The sequence below is a fragment of the Lagopus muta genome, chromosome 1, assembly GCF_023343835.1.
Source record: "Lagopus muta isolate bLagMut1 chromosome 1, bLagMut1 primary, whole genome shotgun sequence".
Taxonomy (NCBI): domain Eukaryota; kingdom Metazoa; phylum Chordata; class Aves; order Galliformes; family Phasianidae; genus Lagopus; species Lagopus muta.
Window position 1 is genome coordinate 48,970,497 of NC_064433.1, and position 19,785 is coordinate 48,990,281.

General features: G+C 47.5%; 2 protein-coding genes across 2 annotated transcripts in view; both read right to left on the reverse strand.

The window, feature by feature from the left end:
• Positions 1-683: 683 nt before the first annotated feature.
• LOC125685810 (maestro heat-like repeat-containing protein family member 2B) lies at positions 684-5,461 on the reverse strand. The gene is made up of 14 exons (XM_048929273.1): positions 5,215-5,461; positions 4,753-4,805; positions 4,311-4,418; positions 3,928-4,047; positions 3,634-3,756; positions 3,344-3,499; positions 2,997-3,119; positions 2,622-2,701; positions 2,075-2,210; positions 1,866-1,958; positions 1,624-1,719; positions 1,322-1,445; positions 1,010-1,119; positions 684-837 (listed from the first exon to the last, which is right to left on the reverse strand). The coding sequence occupies exons 1-14, from the start codon at positions 5,387-5,389 to the stop codon at positions 835-837; spliced, it is 1,500 nt and encodes a 499-aa protein (XP_048785230.1). The 5' UTR covers positions 5,390-5,461; the 3' UTR covers positions 684-834.
• Positions 5,462-8,712: 3,251 nt separating this feature from the next.
• The window catches only part of EP300 (E1A binding protein p300), a 58,824-nt gene continuing 47,751 nt past the window's right edge, over positions 8,713-19,785 (reverse strand). The window contains exons 24-31 of the mRNA XM_048926718.1: positions 19,384-19,534; positions 18,883-19,029; positions 18,381-18,494; positions 16,475-16,640; positions 15,764-15,928; positions 14,051-14,212; positions 13,431-13,712; positions 8,713-12,190 (exon numbers count right to left, since the gene is read on the reverse strand). Coding sequence (XP_048782675.1) covers positions 9,953-12,190; positions 13,431-13,712; positions 14,051-14,212; positions 15,764-15,928; positions 16,475-16,640; positions 18,381-18,494; positions 18,883-19,029; positions 19,384-19,534 — 3,425 coding nt within the window. The 3' untranslated portion in view covers positions 8,713-9,952. The remainder of the gene's footprint in view (positions 12,191-13,430; positions 13,713-14,050; positions 14,213-15,763; positions 15,929-16,474; positions 16,641-18,380; positions 18,495-18,882; positions 19,030-19,383; positions 19,535-19,785) is intronic.

Sequence of the window (19,785 nt, forward strand, 5' to 3'; positions counted from 1 at the left end):
AGTAGAGTTGGACTACCATCTCTCTTTCCTTGCTGGCCTCCCCTGTTTTAATGCAGCCCAGAACACAGTTGGCTTTCCAGGCTGCAGGCGCACCCTGCTTGCTCATATCCAATTTCTCGTCACATAACATCTCCTGCCAGTGACAGACTGAGGGATGAATACATTGGCCATTCAGGATGCACATGGAAACTCAAGCAGTTGGAAACCAACCTTGAAAACCACTGCAGAATATTCTGATAGAAGCCCTCCACACAACCAGCTTCACCAGTTTGCAGTACTGCTCTGTGTGCTTTTTGCTGTTGGTCTGTTACTCAAGGAACATCATTTCCAGCACAGCAGCCCATCTTGGGGAGGAAGTCCTTAATCGGTCAGAGCCATAACTAATCACCCTTTGCTTTCTAGATTCCCGAGAATAAAGTGATCTAATTCCTCCTGGGCAGGAAATGCTCTAAGAAGATGCTAGAGTCTGTTCCATAATTCTGAACAAACCAATTCATTCAGTTATGATAAGGAAGAGTGTCTGAACTTTTGCCACCTCCCATTTGCCTTTTACAATCCTATGATCAGAGAGATTTTTATATTAATAATATTAATATAAATTGTGGTTTTATTTATTTATTTATTATTAAAGATATTAATAATAATAGTGTTACAATTACAATTCAATTACAGTACAAATACAATTACAATTCTCTATGTGATTAATGGCTTCTCTTCGCTTTGCTTTGCTTCTCTTCTTTCTCCTCCTCCTCCTCCTCCTCCTCCTTGTCTTTCTCTTCGTTCTTCTACCGGCTCCAGCGTTGAAGGCAAAACTCTCTTATTCTTTTCCACGTCTCACTAGAAAAAGGAGAGTCTCAGGTTGTGACTTGTGACCTCAAACAGACTCAAAGCTGCCTCCTCCCTGGATTCCTCTGGCCGAGGCCAGCTACAACTGTGACCTCAGGCACAGCAAAGGTCGTGCAGAAGCCTGCGGACAGAGATCCCAGCACCCCTTCTTGGGTCCACATACCATGGCCATTTTGGACGTGGTCTGGAGCTGAGAGGCGATGCTGCAGGCATGCAGCCCCTCGCACAGGCTCTTGATGTCACCCGTCTCAATGACTGTGTGGACTGCTTTGGCTGGAAAGAGCACAGGGAGAAAAGGGAAGTCATGCTTCTGGAAATGGGACCGCTTTCCACGGGGGAGAGACAGAGGACAGGGTGGGGACAAGAGGAGAACCGTGCGCGGTGCCTCTCCCTGCTGTCAAGAGGGCCCAGCCCGTGGGGCTCTGGTAGTGCTACGGAGGAGGGCAGAGGGCTGGAGCACGCCTGCTCTACTCACCTTGGATTCGCAGAAGGGAGCTCAGACAGGTGACGGCCAGCTGGCGGGATGCGGGCATGGGGTCACATGTCAGAGGCGCCAGCAATCCCACCAAGGAGCCAAAGTGCTCACAGGCATCTCCTCTCTGCAGGGGGGAGAGGCAGGAACAAAGCTGTCGACGGCCCCAGCTCTCCCCAGCTTCTCCCATCTGTGCCTTCCCCACGCCATGCGTCACACAGCATGCACAGCTGGGCGCAGCTCACCTTCCAGCTCAGGGGCACCAGGGAGGGAGCAGGGGGCATGCGGTGGGGCTCTTTACTCACTTGAAGCTCTTCACAAACAGCCAGCAGCTGGGAGCAGCTCTGCAGGGCCCTCTTGCGCTCCCACACATTGGTTGATATCATGGATTTCTGCAGGACCTGGGGTAGAGCATGTGTGTCACTGAGGACGTCTTTTCCTTCCCTTCCTGCCACCCCTCTCCCTGTCCCTCCTTTCCCAGCCCTTTCCCTCAAGGCCTCCCGCCTCACTGAGCACCGGCACTGCTGCCCCCGCAGCACATACTCACATGGACTATGTTTTGGAAGAAGCCACCGCTGGGCTCTGTCTCCAGCAGGACCCCCATGAGCCGGCCCAGAGCCTTCAGTGATGTTTGCTGAAGCTGAAAGCAGAAGAGGGGAGTGACGAGTAGCATCACGGCTGCTGCCAGAGCAGAGGTGGTGTGTGCTGAGGTAGGGTTCCGACCCAGAGGTGGCCGGGAAAGTTACGGCAGGTTACCTGCAGGTACTGTGCTGCTTGCTGTGACTTCCTGATCTTCAGCATCATCTCTGCTGAAGGATATGTCACGATGTTCTTGCAGCACAGGACCAACATCTCACGCATATCCTTGCTTTCGAAAGAGGGCTTCAGCTTGCTGAGAGGAGAGGAGGAAAAAAGGAAGAGAAATCAGAAAGGGCCTTTACCAGTGCTCTCCAGACTGGTTCAGGCAACCTCTGAATTTCTCCCAATCAACAGCTACAAAGCCAATACCCCCAGCTCGAGCTGCTGAGCACTGTCTTCAATTCCAGCAGCGCCCACCTCCTCCCCAGCAGCAGTGAACCACCTCCCGCTCTGGAGGGAAGGAGACCCCAGCTCTCCCTTCTCTTCCCTGCCAGGGGACAGGAGCACCAGGGCCTTTCTCCCTGCCCCAAACCTCAACTTTGCTGGGCACAACAGCCCAGCCGTCTCTCCTGTAGATGCGGCTCCTCCCTCCCTGCCCCCTCCGGGCCCTCAGGAGCTACCCAAAACGGGGACCACTATCCTGCCTTGCAACCTCAGGCCTTACCTCAACTGCTCCAGGGCCAGAACCACCTTGAGAGGCACTGGGGAGACAGGGATGCCCGAGTAATACTTCTTCATCAGGTCCTGCAAGTCCCAGAGAGACAGTGTCAAAGTGGGCAAGGGGCGCACGAGAGCTGTTCCACCTGGCCCCGAGACAGGCACAACTGCCACACACCAGCCCCATCACTTTCCCATGGAAGCACTGCAGAATGCAGCAGCTGGTGCACCCAGCCCGCTGCCCAGCCGCTGCCTGCCAGCACCCAAGGTCCCCACCGGCTGGAGACGTGTGGCTGCTGGACACCTGTATGTCCCCAGGGAAGCGAGCCTTGTGGCGCAGCCCAGAACTCCTCTGCAGACAGCCCTGTCTCTAGGCACTCACCATCAGGATCTCCAGCAGCTTGCTCTTCAAGGAGGGGTTAAAGCTTGCAGAATCACCCACCGCTTGGAAGGCAGAGCTGCAGTCGGTGATGCTCTGCACCAGAGCGAGGTTGTTCTGCAAGTCCTGAGGAGCAAGAGAGAAGAACATTCTTTGAACTGCGGGAAGGGACAAGGGCTGCAAGGGACACACGTGGGGACAACGCTAAGGGAAGGGCTTGGATCTTCATGTGGACACAAACCCTTCCCCGAAGGACTTTGGAAAGGAAAGGCCCATCTCAGCATCCCCTCCACGTGGAGGGGTTGCAGCTGGGCGCTCTGACACCCTGGCATGCTTCTTTGAGCTCTCACCCGGCAGCTGCAGCTGTAGAGCATCAGGATGTTGCCCACGATGCCTCCCTCCAGGTGGGCAAGCAGCTGCTCCTTGGAGGCACGCAGTGCCATGCTGCCGTGCGCGAGCATGAGAGCGCTGCGTGTGGCATGAGCTCTCGTGCTGTCCAGCTCCATCTGTGTGGGAAGGAATGCCTTGAGACACTCGCTAACGGCCCCCAGTGCCCCGCCATGCACCTGGGCTCCCAAGGCAGGAGCTGCAGGGAAAATAAGGCAGCAGAATGCCAAGATGGAAACCCGTAACGCTTTACCTTCTTGCGCCTGGAAATCCTGGCATTGCGGCCTTTGCACAGCCTGGACGCAAACATGGTGAGCGTGGCCAGGACTGTGTGGAAGTTGTTCTCAGCAGCATGGCTGAGAAGAGAGATGATTCCCTGCACAAAAGAACGAGGGGCCGTTGGCACAGGCCTGAATCTACAGCTCCTCTCCTGAGCAAAATGGCAGCAGTGAGGAGATAGAAAGGCCTGGAGCAGGGCCAGGAAAAGCCCTCTGCCCCAGGGCCAGAGCAGGCATGCTGGCAGGAGCTGGAGGAGAGGAGAGCTCACCTGGGCCTCACGTGGCTCCTCCGCGTTTGCCTCCTCCAGGTGCTGCAGCAGCTTCTCCTGCACGTGGAGGACTCCCTGACAGGATCCCAGCACTGTGCCCAGAGCCTTGTACAGGAACGACTGCATGGGAAGGGAAGGAAAAAGCTGAGCTGTGGCAGCAGCTTAACCTGCTGGGGGAGGGCCAGCTCCCACGCTGGGAGTCGCTGAGAGCAGCTGCAGGGCCCAGCTTTAGCCATCCCTGGGCAGATTGCAGGGAAAGGCCTCTGCGGGGCACAGACTGGGAAGCAGCATCAGCATCCCGCGTGGACAGAGCACCAGCCGCAGCCCCAGCCCCAGCTGGACACCTGCAGCTGCACCGCTGGGTAGAGCCGGGGGCAACTCACCTTTTCTGCAGAGCTGCTGGCAGAGCTGCTCAGTCGCCAGCTCAGCTCACTGCTCAGGGCCTCGCTCCACGCCTCATCATCTGCCGTGTCCACTGACGCCCTCAGGAACTGTTGGAGAACAGGAGAAGACAATGTTCCCTTGCCCTTTGCCTCTTCCCTCACTCCCAAGTTGCTGCAGCCCTCTAGGGAGAGGTGCCTGGAAGAACAGTCCCTCTCCCAGCTCCCCCAGCGTTCCCTCCATTAAAGCCACCCGCCCCCTTCTCCTAAGACCCCCCTGGGCTTGGGACAGAGCGGAAGAGGCAGCGCCACAAAGGCGTGCGGCCGCTCCGCTCCGCAGCAGCGCTTGAGAGGCTGTTCCTGTCCCACAGTGGCTCATGTGGGAGCGCGGCTACTTGGGGCAGGCAAGCACTCCTCTGCACCGCGCCTCCCGGCAATGCTGTACCTTTAGCAGACGGCGCTCAAACTCGGCAGTGTCCGGGAAGCTCTCATCTTTCCCTGCACAGCAAGAGGAAGAAAAAGACCCTGACTTGGGATCAAGGCACAGAAGAAGAGCTGCTGCAAACCTGGCTTGGCCTGGGCACTTGACACAGCCAAGCTGGGACCTGCACCCCCTCCACAGTGACCTGTGCCTCCCCACAAACACTGTCCCCACAGGAATACGGAACTAAGTGCTCCAAGGCTGCTGTCTGAGGGGACTTGAAGGGCCCATCCCTGTCCTGGAATGGGCAGATCTCTGGTGGGATAGGTGCCTGGGCCTCAGAGCTGACTCGCAGGAATGGGAGCAGCAGCAGAGCAAGAACTGGGCTGCAGGCAGTGCTTCCCCTCTGCCACTCTGCAGAGCTGCATTTTCACTCCCCCTCTTCCCTTCCCTGCCTCTGCCTCTTCTTCCCCTCCAGTACTTTACCTTCAAGGCACTGCAGCAGCAGGGGGATCTCAGTAGCCCACATGGCCCCCACAGCTCTGTGGAACCTGCTGTGAAGGGTTTTCATCAGCAGTAAGGCAGCAGCTTGGAGTTGGCTGCCTGCAACAGGGCTGCCTGCCACCACCTGAGCGAGAGCAAGAAAAAGCAGGGTCACCATGCTTGTGAATATTCTGGGAGTCCTGGTGGATGAGAAGTTGGATATGAGCAAGCGTCATGTGCTTGAAGCCTGTAAGCAACTATCTGCTGGGCTGCATTAAAACAGGGGAGGCCAGCAAGGAAAGAGAGATGGTAGTCCTCCTCTACTCAGCTCTTGCGAGGCCCCATCTGGAGTACTGCATCCAGGCCTGGAGCCCCCAGCACAAGAAATATGCAGAGCTCTTCTATCAGGTCCCAAGGAGGGCCGCTAAGATGATCAGAGGACTGGAACACATCTCCTACGAGGAAAGGTGGAGGAGACTGGGCTTGTTTAGCTGGAGAAGAGAAGGCTCTGAAGAGACCTCACTGTGCCCTTCCAGCTCTTGAATGGAGCATATCAACAGGAGAGGGAACAACATTTTACATGGGTCGATACGATAGGATAAAGGGGGGTGGTTTTCAACTAAGACAAAGGAGATTTAGGTTAGATATGAGGAGGAAGTTTTTCATTCCCAGGGTGGTGACACACTGGAACAGGCTGCCCAGAGAGGCTGTGGATGCCCCATCCCTGGAGGCATTCAAGGCCAGGCTGGATGTGGCTCTGGGCAGCCTGGTCTGCTGGTTGGCACCCTGCCGAAAGCAGGAGGCCTGAAGCTATATGATCTTCAAGGTCCTTTTCAACCCAGGCCATTCTGTGATTCTATGATCTTGAGGGAGATGGGAGGCATATGGATGAGGCCAGGCTCTTCTTGATGGTGTTTAGCGATAGCACGAGGAGCATTGGCTTAAAACTTACCGTACTAACATGCAGAAGTACTTCTTTATGGTAAGGTCCCGAGACAGGCACAACTGCCATACACCAGCCACATCACTTTCCTGGAGTTTCACAGATGTGAGGGCGAACTGGCTGTGACATCTTTCACCCCATTGATTGCTAAGGCTGATCTGGCTGGTTTGGTAGGTATCTCCTTCCTCCCCACTGTTCCATGCACATCCCTCCCAAAGCTGCTTACTTAGTGAAAGATGATGACTTTCCCTGATGGAGACATCCCATTCATTGCTCAAGGGTATATGGTAGCTGTGTTCCCTTGCTAGAATCTCCAAACAAGCTCAGGGTCCATTTGTAGAAGAACATAGGGTAGTCAAGCTTCTAGGACTGCAGGTGCATCCAACTGAGGTACTGTATGGGGCAGTCTGCCATCGTTCATTAAAAATCATGTTGGGTATTAGAAAAAATTTTTCTGTGGAAGAGTATTCTAGTGGTGGAATGGGCTGTCCAGAGAGGTGGTTGAGTTACCATCTCTGAGGGTGTTCAAGAATCATTTAGATATTGTACTTTGGAACATGGTTTAGTGGGAAATACTGGTGGTAGGTGGGTGGTTGGACTGGATGATCTGGGAGGTCTTTCCCAATCTTGGTGATTTTACGACTCAAGAGCCTGAATCACTCATCCACTCATCTTTACTGATGCTAGTGCCCATCAGCTTGAAAAATGGAGACTCCCATGATAAGTGAGGCTGTAAGATTGCCACTTTAGGCACTGGGAAGATGTGTCCTGTTTCACCTACAGATCTACAGAGGAGACCAGGAGCACATCTTGATAGCTCAGGTTGCAATAGCCATGAGTGTAGGAGCTGTGTGGCCTCCTGACAAGAGGAGAGTTCTTGAGGCAGAACAGATATAGTCAGCATCTGTTGGTGCAGCAATGCAACTGCAATTCAGCTTTCATTCAAACCTCTAAGTTGGGACACACAAATATCATAACACAGGCCAGTAAGCTGGGTACATTTTATACTTCAGTAACACCTGTGTGGTCAGAAGGATTTTTATTTGTACTACATCTTGGGAGGCCCCAGGGCTGAAAGTAAAACTAGGCTTTGTTTGGGTGAAAAGAAAGAAGAAAGCTTGCCACGGTTGAAATGGAGAACACAGACCTAAAACATCCCATCTTGCTGCCCTGGGTATTCACCATGGGGCTTCTGTTTGCTTCAGTGGATCAACAGCAATCAGTACCTTCCACTGCAGAGGAGGGCATTAATGGGCTTGGCAGAGCTGACTTCAGCATTTAGGGCTGGTCAGAATGAGGATTGCCTGATGGAGAACGCCAAAGCACAGGGCTGCATTCTATAAGCCTTCCAGGGACCATCTGCCAGCCTGCTGAAGGCATCTTGCCATCTAGTACACCTTTCTATTCACAACTTATGCTCCTGTGTAAGATCAATCATCCTCCTTGTGCTTGTATCTAAATAGCAAGCTTTTTGTTCCAAGTTTCTAACAACCATGAACATCTGCCCACTTTGTAACAGACCACGGCTTTTGTTTGGCTCTTAACCAAGATTCCTGTGCAGTCAGGCTCCCCTCTCCATCATCTTCCACCAGCCATCTCCTGAAGGCAAATTGCTCGTGCTGTTATCCCAACAGCCCTGCTGTGCTCTGGCCACATCCAGATCTTCAGGTGCACAACACACAGGTACAAGTCACTATCCCACCACAGCCGTGGCATACACACCCGCAGGGTAGGGCTGTACTTAGGGAAGCCCTCCCTGGCTACTCTGTACGTATGGCACTCAGGCAGCGCGCAGCACCAGCTTTGACACCACAGGGTTGACAGTATGTGCACACAGTTACAGATGGCACACACAACGGCTTTGCTGAACGCACACTCCTTAGCTAAAGCATTCCTGCTCAGGACATCCCCAAAATAGGGGTACACGCTTGAATAAGCAGCAGCTGCCTGCACACACTGCTGTCAGGTGAGACCAAGAGCACTTCAGCCTTTCCATGCTAAGCAGCCACGTGCACCCTGTGGACAGCCCATAGATGGGCGCAATGCAGCATTAACGGGGCACCCATCAACCACGGCAGCGCAGCATCTACGCAATACCCACGCAAGGTTCTCTCTCAGGCTCGCCGTTCGGTGCCAAAAGCTGTACAATATATTCCAAGTGAAATAGGATCTTTTAATATCACATATCCAAACAATAGTTCTCATTTCAAAATGCAAAATAGGTCTTTTGAGCGTCAGCCGCTCCCAGCCTGGCCGAGCAGGGTGCGGTACAGCTGAGCGGCACAACTGAGGAGGTCAGACCTCATTTCTTTGGTAAAATACATGCCATGAACAAACGCGAATGCAGGCTTGTACCAAAAAAAAGAAGCGTCCATTTATAAGACTACTCGTTACTCCACGTCCCCTTAGCATAGATTTGCACTTTAAAACAGTCATATACATTAAATAGCTCTCCAACTTCTACACGGCGAACATCGGAAGTAGCACATCTTCTGCCACCCCAGCGTCTCCTCAACGAGCGACACGTGTGGGAGCGCAGGGAATCATTAAAAACAGGCTGTCTGTCTCACACAGTTTATTTAACAATAGGTAATAAGAAATCAATTTTTAACAGTCTATACAGTGATCGAAAGTTCGTATTTATAAGTAATCAACTTTAATTGCATGATTTACAACATTTGAGGGTTGTTTTTTTTGTTTGCTTTTTGTTGTTTTTTTGCTTTCTATTTTCAAGTTTTACAGAAAGTGGGAAGAGGGTGGGGAAAAGGGCAGAGGAGAGAGAAAGCAAGCAGAAAGAAGAAACCCCAGGGACTTTTTCTCAGGTTAAAATCATCCCGTCGGAATTGTTTCTTACCCTCTTTTTTATTTTCATTTTTTCCTTTGTTAGATGTAAAAATAACAACAAAAAAAAAATTCTTTCAAGAAAACAGAAACCACAATATATATACTACATCCATTTGGCAGCTGCCCCTGTGTATTTGCAAAAAATGTCGTCTTCTCTCTACATGTACAAATTTTAATACTTGAAGTTTTTATTTTTTAAGCTCAGACTCTTGTATAGAAAATTCTTGGAGGACAAAAGTAGACTTCAGGAGGGGACTGAGTTATTTAATATTTTTACATTTTTTTTTTTCTCTCAAAGAATTGACATATTTCCAACCGAAGAGGAAAAGATCGGTATTTACTTTTATATATATATATTTATATATGTAATGTATTCTTAAAGCAACATTAACCCCTTTTGTCCTCCGGCTTTAGGAAAAGTTTCTCCTCTGGTGGTTTTTTTTGACGTCGTTTTTTTCACTGTGGTATTTTTCTTTTTTGTGGTGACACGAAGAAAAACCAGAATAGGGAAAATGTTTACCATCTGCCTCAGTAAATAATAACTATCAATATTACATATTTTCATTAATTTAAAAAAAAAAATAAAACCTATTGGAGGCAACGAGTAGGGCGTCCTTTGGCCAACAGCCAGAAGATCACCCTCCTCCCCCAACCTCCCCAACGCACACGAGGAAAAAAAAAAAAATAAACAAGAAAAAGGACTGGTTATGATTCCAGCCATAACAAAAATATATTCTTTGTACTCTACTGTCCCTCAGGTTCGTTGTTGGTTTGCTTTGAAAACCACAAACTACTGCTGCAGAGTTCAGATGTGTCCAGGGAAAAATGTTGTTTTAGCTAAGAAAGATTCAAAAAAATTCGTCTTCAGTACAAAAAGTCTTGAGAAAATAAGTTTTTTTCTTTTTTCTTTTTTCTTCTTTTTCTTTTTTTTGCTCCCAAAATGCTACAATGTGTCTAGTGTATGTCTAGTGTACTCTGTGAAAGATTTGAATTCAAGTCTGAGTTCTCAGAGCTGAGCCCCAGTTCTGTGGCGCTTGTACCATGGAGGCCTGCCATACCAGGATTGCTAGCAAGCTGGGAAAGCATTGCACTCTGGTCCGGGCTGGCAAAGTGCCCTTGATCCATGGGATTAGCCTGTGCAGCTACCAGTCCTGGATGTGGGGAGCTGGTCTGCGGGGAGACATGGTGCGGAGAAGGCTGAGGCTGCATCCGGGGGGATGGGCTGGAATGGGGGGGCTGGGACTGGGGCCGTGGGGAGGGTACAGGCTGCGGAGAGCGCACTTGATTGGTGAGCGACGAAGGGAGCTGCTGACCCTGTAGGTGCGGGGACTGGGCCTGGTTGGGCAGCATGTGCTGCTGGGGGCTCATAGGATTGGGCTGAGCCGGGGACCCCATCTGCTGCTGGAGCAGCCTCTGCTGGAAAGCCTGCTGCAAACTGGCTCCTGTCTCTGCGCTCATGGCCTGGGGAAGCTGGCTTATCTGTCCCATGTTTCCTTGCTGCATCTGTTGCATGTGATGCTGCATCCGTTGCTGCTGCTGCTGTTGCTGCTGCTGCTGCGGATACCCGACTCCCTGGGGCTGCTGGAACTGGTTGTGGTTGGCCATCCCTGGCCCCAGCGCCGGTCCCACTCCTTGCTGCTGCTGCTGGCGCTGCTGCTCCATTATCTGGTGCCGCCGCATCAGGAGGTCTCGGAACTGAGGAGCCATCCCCGAGTGATTCATATTCATCTGCTGTGCCTGAGGATTCATCCCAGCCATGGCTTGCTGCGGCTGCTGTGGCGGCTGCTGCTGCTGTGGCATGCTGGGCCTCTGCACCCCCCCCTGCATAGGGTTCATGTTCTGCATGGCTGCGTTGGGGTGCACCCCTGCCTGCTGCCCCTGCATGGCCTGCTGCGGTTGGAGCCCCGGCTGGCCCTGGGGCATGCCAGGCTGACCAGGCATCCCCTGGGGGTTCTGGGACCCCGCGTACTTGGCGGCCCGCTGCTTGATGAAAGCAGCCAGCAGCTGAGGATTGGAGTGAAGGATGTTAAGCACCTGCTGCTGCTGCATGGGTGAGCTGGGAGACCTGAGTGTCCGCAGTAGGTTCTGTAAGGCCGCCTGGGGCAGAGGTGGCTGTTTTGGCTGGGCAGCGCCAGGTACCTGGCCCATTCCTGGCTGAGGTGCCATATTCATCGGTTGACCTGGCTGGGCTACTGACATCATGGATGGCCTCTGCATTCCCGGCTGCAGTTGAGCTTGGGGCAAGCCACCCTGCACCCAAGGTGGCTGCTGCTGGATCCCCGCCGGCCCCATTCCTTGATCTATGTGACCACCAGGACCCCTGGCTATCTGCGGAGGATTCATTCCCATGGGCGGCATCTGGGGCATCTGGTGCTGAATCGGCCTTTGGAAAATCTGAACCTGCGCCATCTGTCGTTGGGTCTCCGCCGCCCTCTGGATCTGCATGGCCATTTCCACCGCTGCTGGAGGAGGACCCTGGACTGGCGGCTGAGGTGGCTGGGGTGGAGTCGGAGGAGTCACCTGGCCGCCCGCCTTGCCCTGGGACACAGCGCCGGGAGGCTGAGTTCTCGGCATGCTGTAGGGCGGCATGCTGTTGGGAGGCGCGGGCTGAGGCTGTGAGGCGGGCTGGGGTGGAGGCTGGGGCTGGGGAGTTTGCGGCGTCGTGGGCTGCTGGCCTGTCGGAGTTGTCGGGGTGGCTGGCGTTGGTGAGGGCAGCCCCTGCTGCTGGCCCACCACACCGGTCCGCTGCATACTTGCCATCCTCCTTCGGAGCATCTGAGCTTGTTGCAGGCGGTGCTGAAGCTGCTGTTGTCGGAGCTTGTGTTTGATGTTGAGGCAGAAGGGCACTGGGCACTTGTTCTCCTGGCAGTGCTTTGCATGGTAGCAGCAAAGAGCAATGAGTTGCTTGCAGATGGGGCACCCTCCGTTGGTTTTGCGTTTGCAGCCTTTGGTGTGTTGGACAACCCGTTTCATCTTCTGGCAGGATGGCAGCGAGCAGTTGGCGTTACGGCACTGGCAGGCGTGGACCAGGGACTGGATGCAGCGCTGGATGCTCAGGCGGCGGGAGTCACCTGGGCTCTGGGTGGTTGCAGTCTGCTGGTTGTTGCTCTCATCATCTAGACCAAGGCCTAATTTCTCCATCTTATGGTCATGATTCTTAGTGTTATAGCAGGTGATGCACAGGTCATAATCCTGGAAAGACAACGAAGGTAAAGTTATCAGTGTTCCTGTTACTCCCACACAATAAGCAAATGGTGTATGCCATCTCAGCACATTACTCCCAGACTGTTCCAGGCAAATTAATGCTTGGGGGAAAAAAATCAGTCTTTCAGGCTATGCTGAGGTAGCAGAGAGGAATGAATTGAAACTATAGCCAGGGAAAGTGTGCAGGAATATAAAGGTGTCTGAAGTTTACACAAACGTGTATCTTGAATAACAAGTTTGCTCTGAGTTAATAAGTCACAAGTGATTCAGCCAGGCTGAAAAAAATCCCTTTCTTTCCTGATTTAAAAAAAGGAAAAGAAAGGCAAGGATCAAACAGCTGTTGCATGCTGCTTTTTCAAAAGAAGGGGTACCTTTCCTACCACTCTTACTCAACTTTCGAAGAAGGAAGAATGAAAGCTGGGCTGTCAGGTGAGTTGAACCCAAAAGTGTGCTGATAGAAGAACAGAATAGCATTTACAGTCTGTGAAAGCAACAGCAAGAATTTGGGCTCAATTTATTTAAGATGATCCAAGTTATCCAAGGGATTCAATTAATCTGTAAGAAACGTAGAATTTGTTTTCCAATACCTACTTCAAAATGAGAATATAAAAACTTAATCAGAACTTTTCAGAAACAAATCCACAGCAATCATTTACTTCTAGCAGGCTAAAAAATTAAGTTACAAGACAGATTTAAGATTCTTCCAGATCCTGGGAACAGGCCCACCGGGCTCGGTCCTCAAACACTGATACTGCAAACAGCTCTGAGAACAAGTATGCTGTTTGCTACTACAGAGTGACAACAGAACAATCACCCAAGAACAGAAATCTGTTTTATGGTATAGCAAAACCTCTGTATCAGAAAACTGACGGAGAGCCCTGTTTACAGAAATACTGCAGCACCACAGTTTGGAAGAACGAACACATTGCTCTTCAGAACGATCAAGTAATTACAGCCCAAGCAACCATTACTTTTTCCAGCTGTTTAAGCAGCAGCACTTTAAATGAATTACAGGAAATGCAATTCTGCTACTTCAGTTTTGAAAGCTTGAAAGTAGAAGACAAAAATTTCACTGAGTAGCCAACTAGTAGTACTATCTGATAAGAAAAAACGTCCTTCTTTCCTCAACTGCCAGAAGGTGAACTGTACAGATCTTTTTTGTAACACTGAGAAAACTCTGGGCACAGAAATATAGGGATGCCAGTAGGGAAAACTTCACCAAACGTACCTCACACACAGTGCAGTGCCATCTGGTCTCCACGTGATGCTTGCACTCGTTGCAGGTGTAAACAAAGCGGTCTTGGCTCTGCGTGTGCAGCTCCACCAGCATGCACATGGTTGACCACTGAGCTCTTCGCAGTGAGGAGAACTCCAGGTGCTTGTCTCTAGCAAGGGTAAGGAAAGCATCGCGCCCATCCATCAGGTCACATGGAATGAGTGGGTCAGGCTCAACGATGGGGGGAAGGGAGTTGGCTGCAGGGCCAGCAATGAGACGGATGACAAAGAAAACCTGAGAATTGAAATAGAAATAATTAATGCCAGCACTTATCAAGACTTTTTGTTCAAACTCCAGTGTACATTTCTAGGCCCTGCTAACGCCTGAATGATGCGCTGCTACAGTAGTGTGTCCTTAAGAACTGGGAAACTTCAAACTTCTGAGTGCACTGCAAGTTGGTTTACCTTCTTCATAGCAAAGAATATGACCACTTACTGGTACTTAACTCTAGTGTACCACCCAACTCCCCAGTCAAACCTGTATGATTTACAGCACACAGTTCTGTCAGAAGGACCAAGGTTTTGAACATCTGTATACTTCAAAACAGTATTTCTCATCCTATCAACTCTCACCTCTTTGTGTTTCTCCATAGTGGCATACAGCTTTTGGGAAAGGTCATTGGACACATTCGGCATGCCAGGCTTCTTCTTATTGCCACGACTCAAACTGCTCTTGTTCTTACTTGTCTTCTTATTGTTTTTCTTTTTGGCATTTTTGCTGTCTCCTTTGCTCACCTAATAATTTTAAAGGCATTTTATGTCAGGTACCTGCATCACACCACACCAGCATTTTATTACTTTCACACCTCTAATAGCATGACTAAACATACTTCACAGGCACTTCAAAGACACTTACTGGGGTCATCTGAAAGATTAAATTAATTCAATTGGAGTTACTTTAGAAGATAACAAGATCCAGGTATGGTTGCAGGAACACTAAAAGCATAAATGTTTAGGAATTATAAGGGATAAAGAACGCTAAATGATATTTAGTGAAACCCATCTGCCTATGATATTTGAACACTGTAGAATCTCCTGGATAATTACCAATGTGTTCAGCAAATGGCTCTTAATGCAACTCAAAACTAAAAATAACTGAAAAGCACAACTGATACTGCACTAACCAGAGGTAAGGCAGACTTACTCCACCTAGATTTTTTGTTACAGCCCTCTGTCCAACAGATTGTATCAAACTGATTTTAACATAAAGTTTTTCTTCCCAGTCTAAAAAGCCTTAGTAACGTAATTTCTAGTATGAGGACATGATAGGAAGGTGCAGCAGTTAAACAAAACAAAAAAGAAACTTCAACTAACTTAGTTAATGCAAATTTGGTATCAAGTTGCCTAGCTCCCAGATGGCTCATAAACTTAAGTCTATTCAAAAGCCTTTCAGGAGATGTTGCAAGGACAGCAAAGGAGAATTACAAATTCTAGTTGTAACAAGCTTTTTTTGATGCAGAAATCTTCTAGACAACAACTCTAAAGCAGAACAAAATTCTAATATCTGTATCTATATCAGTGTTCAGAGCTAACTAGCAAGTACTACTGTGTGGGCAAAACTTCACCCTGGATTCACCACCTATTCCATGAAAGCTCAGAAGATCAAGGAAACAAGTTCTGCATCTGTTCATTTATGAATTTGTTTGTGAAAAGGCATAACTCTTTTTTGTTCTTTGTGGAATGTGAAAGCACATTTGTTGTATGCGCTCCAAAAAGAAAATGGCACAAACAAGACACCAGCAAGAAACTGTTGTAGCTTGAGTAGCCCTACAACAATTCAGTTTTATTTTGAGCTTCAGACCTTTGATGCCTGAAAACCTCCTACTAAAAAAAAACCCAAAACCTTATGCTGGGTGAATTACTCAATCAGAGCTGTGTTTCTCTGGTGCTGTGCTAAGATCATTATTATAACATCCAGGTTACTAAGGAAAGAGTCACTGTTCAAAAGCGAAAGCTTAAGGAAAAGGTTTCCTAGCCAGGCCAAAGTTGCAGCACGAACCTTGATAACAGTTGAATTTCGGTAACAAAATATTCGATTAGCAGCTGTTTCCTTTTTAAAAATGTTGGTAACTAGTTAGGTTTACAGCCATGTGAACAGCAACCACTAATACAAATGTAGAGGGTATTTTAACAGCTTTAACTTATAAAACGTAAATTTGAGTTTTGATTAGAGCAAAATATGAAAAAGCCAGCTAAATGAAGAGCCTAGGCCCTTCTTCTGCTTCACTTAGTAACAGGAAATCACAACTTTTGCATTACGTCATGAAATAACAGAAGCACTCTTACATCTGTGCTTTCATTACTAGTGTTCTCTTCTCTCTTCCGCTCTTCCTCCTCTTGCTCGAGTTCCTTAATACTCTCCTCCAGAACATTTGGCCAGAAGTCCCCTTCAAAGTAAGGTAACTCTTTTGCACTTGTCAGACGGTCTTCTGTTGCTTGCTTAAATATATCCTGCATAATTAACACACCTGGTTACCACTATAACAGTTGAAGTGAGTAAAGGTAAGCTGTTTGATAGATGATTAAAAAAGACACCAATAAATCTGAATTAAGTTTGTAAGAGTATGGTCTATATACAGATTAAACACTGCATCATTTACAGAAAATTCCTCAGACACATTTCAAATATTCCTACTCACGTAACCACCTGATAGACTTCAATGCACAAACTTACCCCACAGCTATATTTAACACAGGAATACTAGAGATCCCATAAGTTCTTTCTATTAACAAAGGTGAGGTTTGCTCTCTTAAACAGCATTCCTCAAGAATTTAGTTTGTTCTATCTCATCACTTAAAATCTCTCGCTAGCACTGATTTCAGAAGCTATATGCATTGAATAGGATTGTTTTTTAACTCCAGGATTTTAGTGATCAAATTCCTTAAATGTAGCACAATCCCAGAATCAGACAAAGCGTAGGCAAGGAAGAAACCAAGATGAAACCAAGATGAGGCTGGTCAAAACCAGCCCTTAACACAGACAGTCATCCAACAGACCTTGTAGTCGTGAACAATGCGCTCTGACACAGATTTGTCCAGCATCTTTTTGTACCACTCTTGCAGTCGTTTGGGTTTGGGTATCTTTTGGTCAGGAGGATGGCAATGGAAAATGTAGTCATCTCCTTCACTTGGTGGGCATGCCCAGATATGTCCAGTAGTATACCTAGCATCATTAGATAAAGAACAGTATATGTTGGCTCTGAGTTATTAATAGAACTTGCTTTCTTCTCTGCCACAAGATGGAGCCACCTCAAAGTTGGCTGACATTAACAGATGGATAATAATAGCTCTCAAAGATTTAATTCTAGTGTTCATTCCAGCTTAATTCGCATAGATAATGTTTGCATTTTTTCACTGACTTTCAGAAATTCAGCACTGTATGCAGAATAAATCACAAAGTGAGCATGCTTTCCAGTCAAGGTAAAATCTAAGCCTAAAGTAGACCTGCAAGTGCCACCTGATAACTAATGAGAACATGGAGACAGCATAATCATTCACTACCTAGGAACATTTAAAACGTGTTTACTTGAACAACTCATTTTTCTACTATCATTCCTTTTTAACTTTGAAGACCTGTTTCAAAAGGTTTCACCATTATATCCGAGAATAAAAAAGGTAGTCACTGTTGACCTCAGCTACTGGGTATACAAACACAAGTACTATGAAGACAAATGGCATCCAGATAGTAGCAGCTGCAGAAAATAAAATACCATGAAGATCACTTCTTCATTCACAGTTCTTCTCTATTAGTTTAAAAAAAAAAAAAACTCCCATTGGAGGAATGATCAGATCTCAAGTTAGAGAAAAATAACCATCCTTGGTGTGCTAATTAACAGCTCTGCAGAACCCTACCCAAACCCCAGGTACTGCAGCCAGTTGTCATTCCTTCTGCTTGAGAAGGGAGAGATGATATTGCATGACCAATATTGTTTTCCCAAAATTAGAACCTGATGTTACCTATTCCACAGAGAACAGCATTAAGTAGAACTGAGGCTTGAGATCCATGCAGCAATTTTACAGATTCCCAGGTCAGAAATATACAATAAAAAGTGGTAAAAAAAAAAAAAGTCTAAAGCATGCCTTCAAAGTTCACACATTCATCATTTCTCTGCAGTACTGAAAACAGTACAGTACCACCTGCCTCCGTTCTGACTCTCCCAATTTTTCTCATGCAACTCATCTCCCAAAATTTCTTCATGAATAACTCTGCCAAATGATATCAGATACCTTTGACAATAGATTGATGCTTATTTTACTGCCTTTTCTACTTGAGTAGTCATGATCATTTATGATCATTTCCACCGTTCTTATTTCACCTGTTCTGTATTCTCTTTTGTGCTGCCTCATGTATTTTCTGTTCTTTTGCACTGTCCTGTGTATAATTTCCTTCCCCTCCTCCAACTTCTCAGTTTTTCACAATTTGAACTGCTCTTTCTGCAAGAGATTTCCTAGCAGCCTTGCACAACTGCAAGAGTTAATCAGTGCAGACAGAAGAAACTTACCTCTCTCACACAAACAAGCATGGGTAAGAACTTGCCAGCCCAAAGGAATGACCCAATTGAAGCAGTGGCATTTCTCAAGTACTGTACACAATCAGCACGGCCACCAGAATTTCATAACCCAGACAGAAAGGTCAGTTTTTCCACTTAGATTTAAGGAAGTTTAACCTCAGTCTGGAAACTCTTTATATACCTGAAGTATGTGAATGAAGCCTCTTCTGAAAGGCCTGTTAATCTCCTTTTTGTCTTTTCTCTTTCTCACCTGTACACAGGTATTACCAGTTTACTCTGTCACTTGGTATGATATTTGGCACCATATTCTGCATAATAGGTATTAGTAACTTGCAGTGAGCGCTATGGAACACAAATCTGCACAGAAGGAAACATTTAAAAAGAATACTTACCCTAATTTCTTGACATATTCTAGATATCCAATTAGGATTTCATGATAGACAGCAGTCCTCAAGCATTTAGGGCGGAAGAAATGAACACTGTCAAGGTAAGATATATACACTCGCCTAGAAAAAAAAAAGAGGGCATGATCAGAAACAGATTTTTAGTTCTATATTTTTTTTGTCATGTTTTACATATTTGAAAGATCCAGTACAACAGTCCTCAAAACGGCTAATCCTAATTTACTTCTAGAAACCAGCTGGTAATATACCAGCCTCCTCTGTCTAGAATGATCCAATCCCTTCTCTTAGAATACTGACAAGTGATCCCACAGTCAGCGCTGTCTGCCAGCCAGCATCTCCAGTAAAAAGTGATTCTGAAATATTTCCTCCAGGAACTGTTTTGTTTTTGTTTTTAGAGTAACATCAAAGCTTTTAGAGCTTTGTTTCACAAAGTTTCACAGAACTGAAACATTCCCAAAATAAAATTAGCAGTTATCAGACAGCTACTCACCTTTGATTGGGTGGGGGACAGTCTGAGCCATACTCCTGCACATGCATCCCAAAGAAGCACAAATCTACACCGTCAATCTCCTCAAAGGCAAAAAGTGCTTTTGTTCGATAGGGGAAAGACTCAGCCATCTCTCCATTGTCTACAAATCTGCAAAGTAGAAAGTAAAAACAGAGCGTCAAATACATTCACATGTTAGAAAATACACATCACTATGTCAAAGGAACAGTGAGGGCTACTCCAAGTGTAATTTTTGTGTAATTTTACACTTAAACGCTTACAGATTACTGAAATATAAATGCATCCACTTTTTGCTACAAAAAAAGAGGACATGACAAATAATGGAAGTTCCTGTAACACCTGTTCATCAAGAACTGGTTAGTGGTGAGATTTTAAACTCAACAGTCTTTATCAGCTTCTAAAAGATAGCATCAAGTAGCTTCCCCACCTTCCCCCACAGCTCCTCCTCAAAAGGAACCAAAACTGGAAATGGACAGACCATACCTTGCTTTCATTCCTGGCTTTACTTCGACAGTTTTGTCAGATGCATGTACCACCCTAACTGTAACCTCTCCTGCCTCTGGGTGATTCTGTCGCTTTAGGAAATCATTGACTCTGTTCTCTAAGAAGGTACCAAGTCTTGTAGCCGGTAACCCTGCAGAAAAAGTAAAATCAGTTCTAAATACATACAAAATGGAACTGTTCAAATGTGATTGTGTGATTTCTCTATTCAGGTGTCATATGAAAAGCAAATCAATGCATGCAGTTCATTACTATAAATTAAATCATTACTGTTGAATGCTACTCTTAGAGATGAGCTGTCTTTCACCTACAGGCACGCTTGTAGTTTAGACATCACTCAAACGAAGAAAGATTCTGCATCTCAAACCAGTTCTTATCTATCTT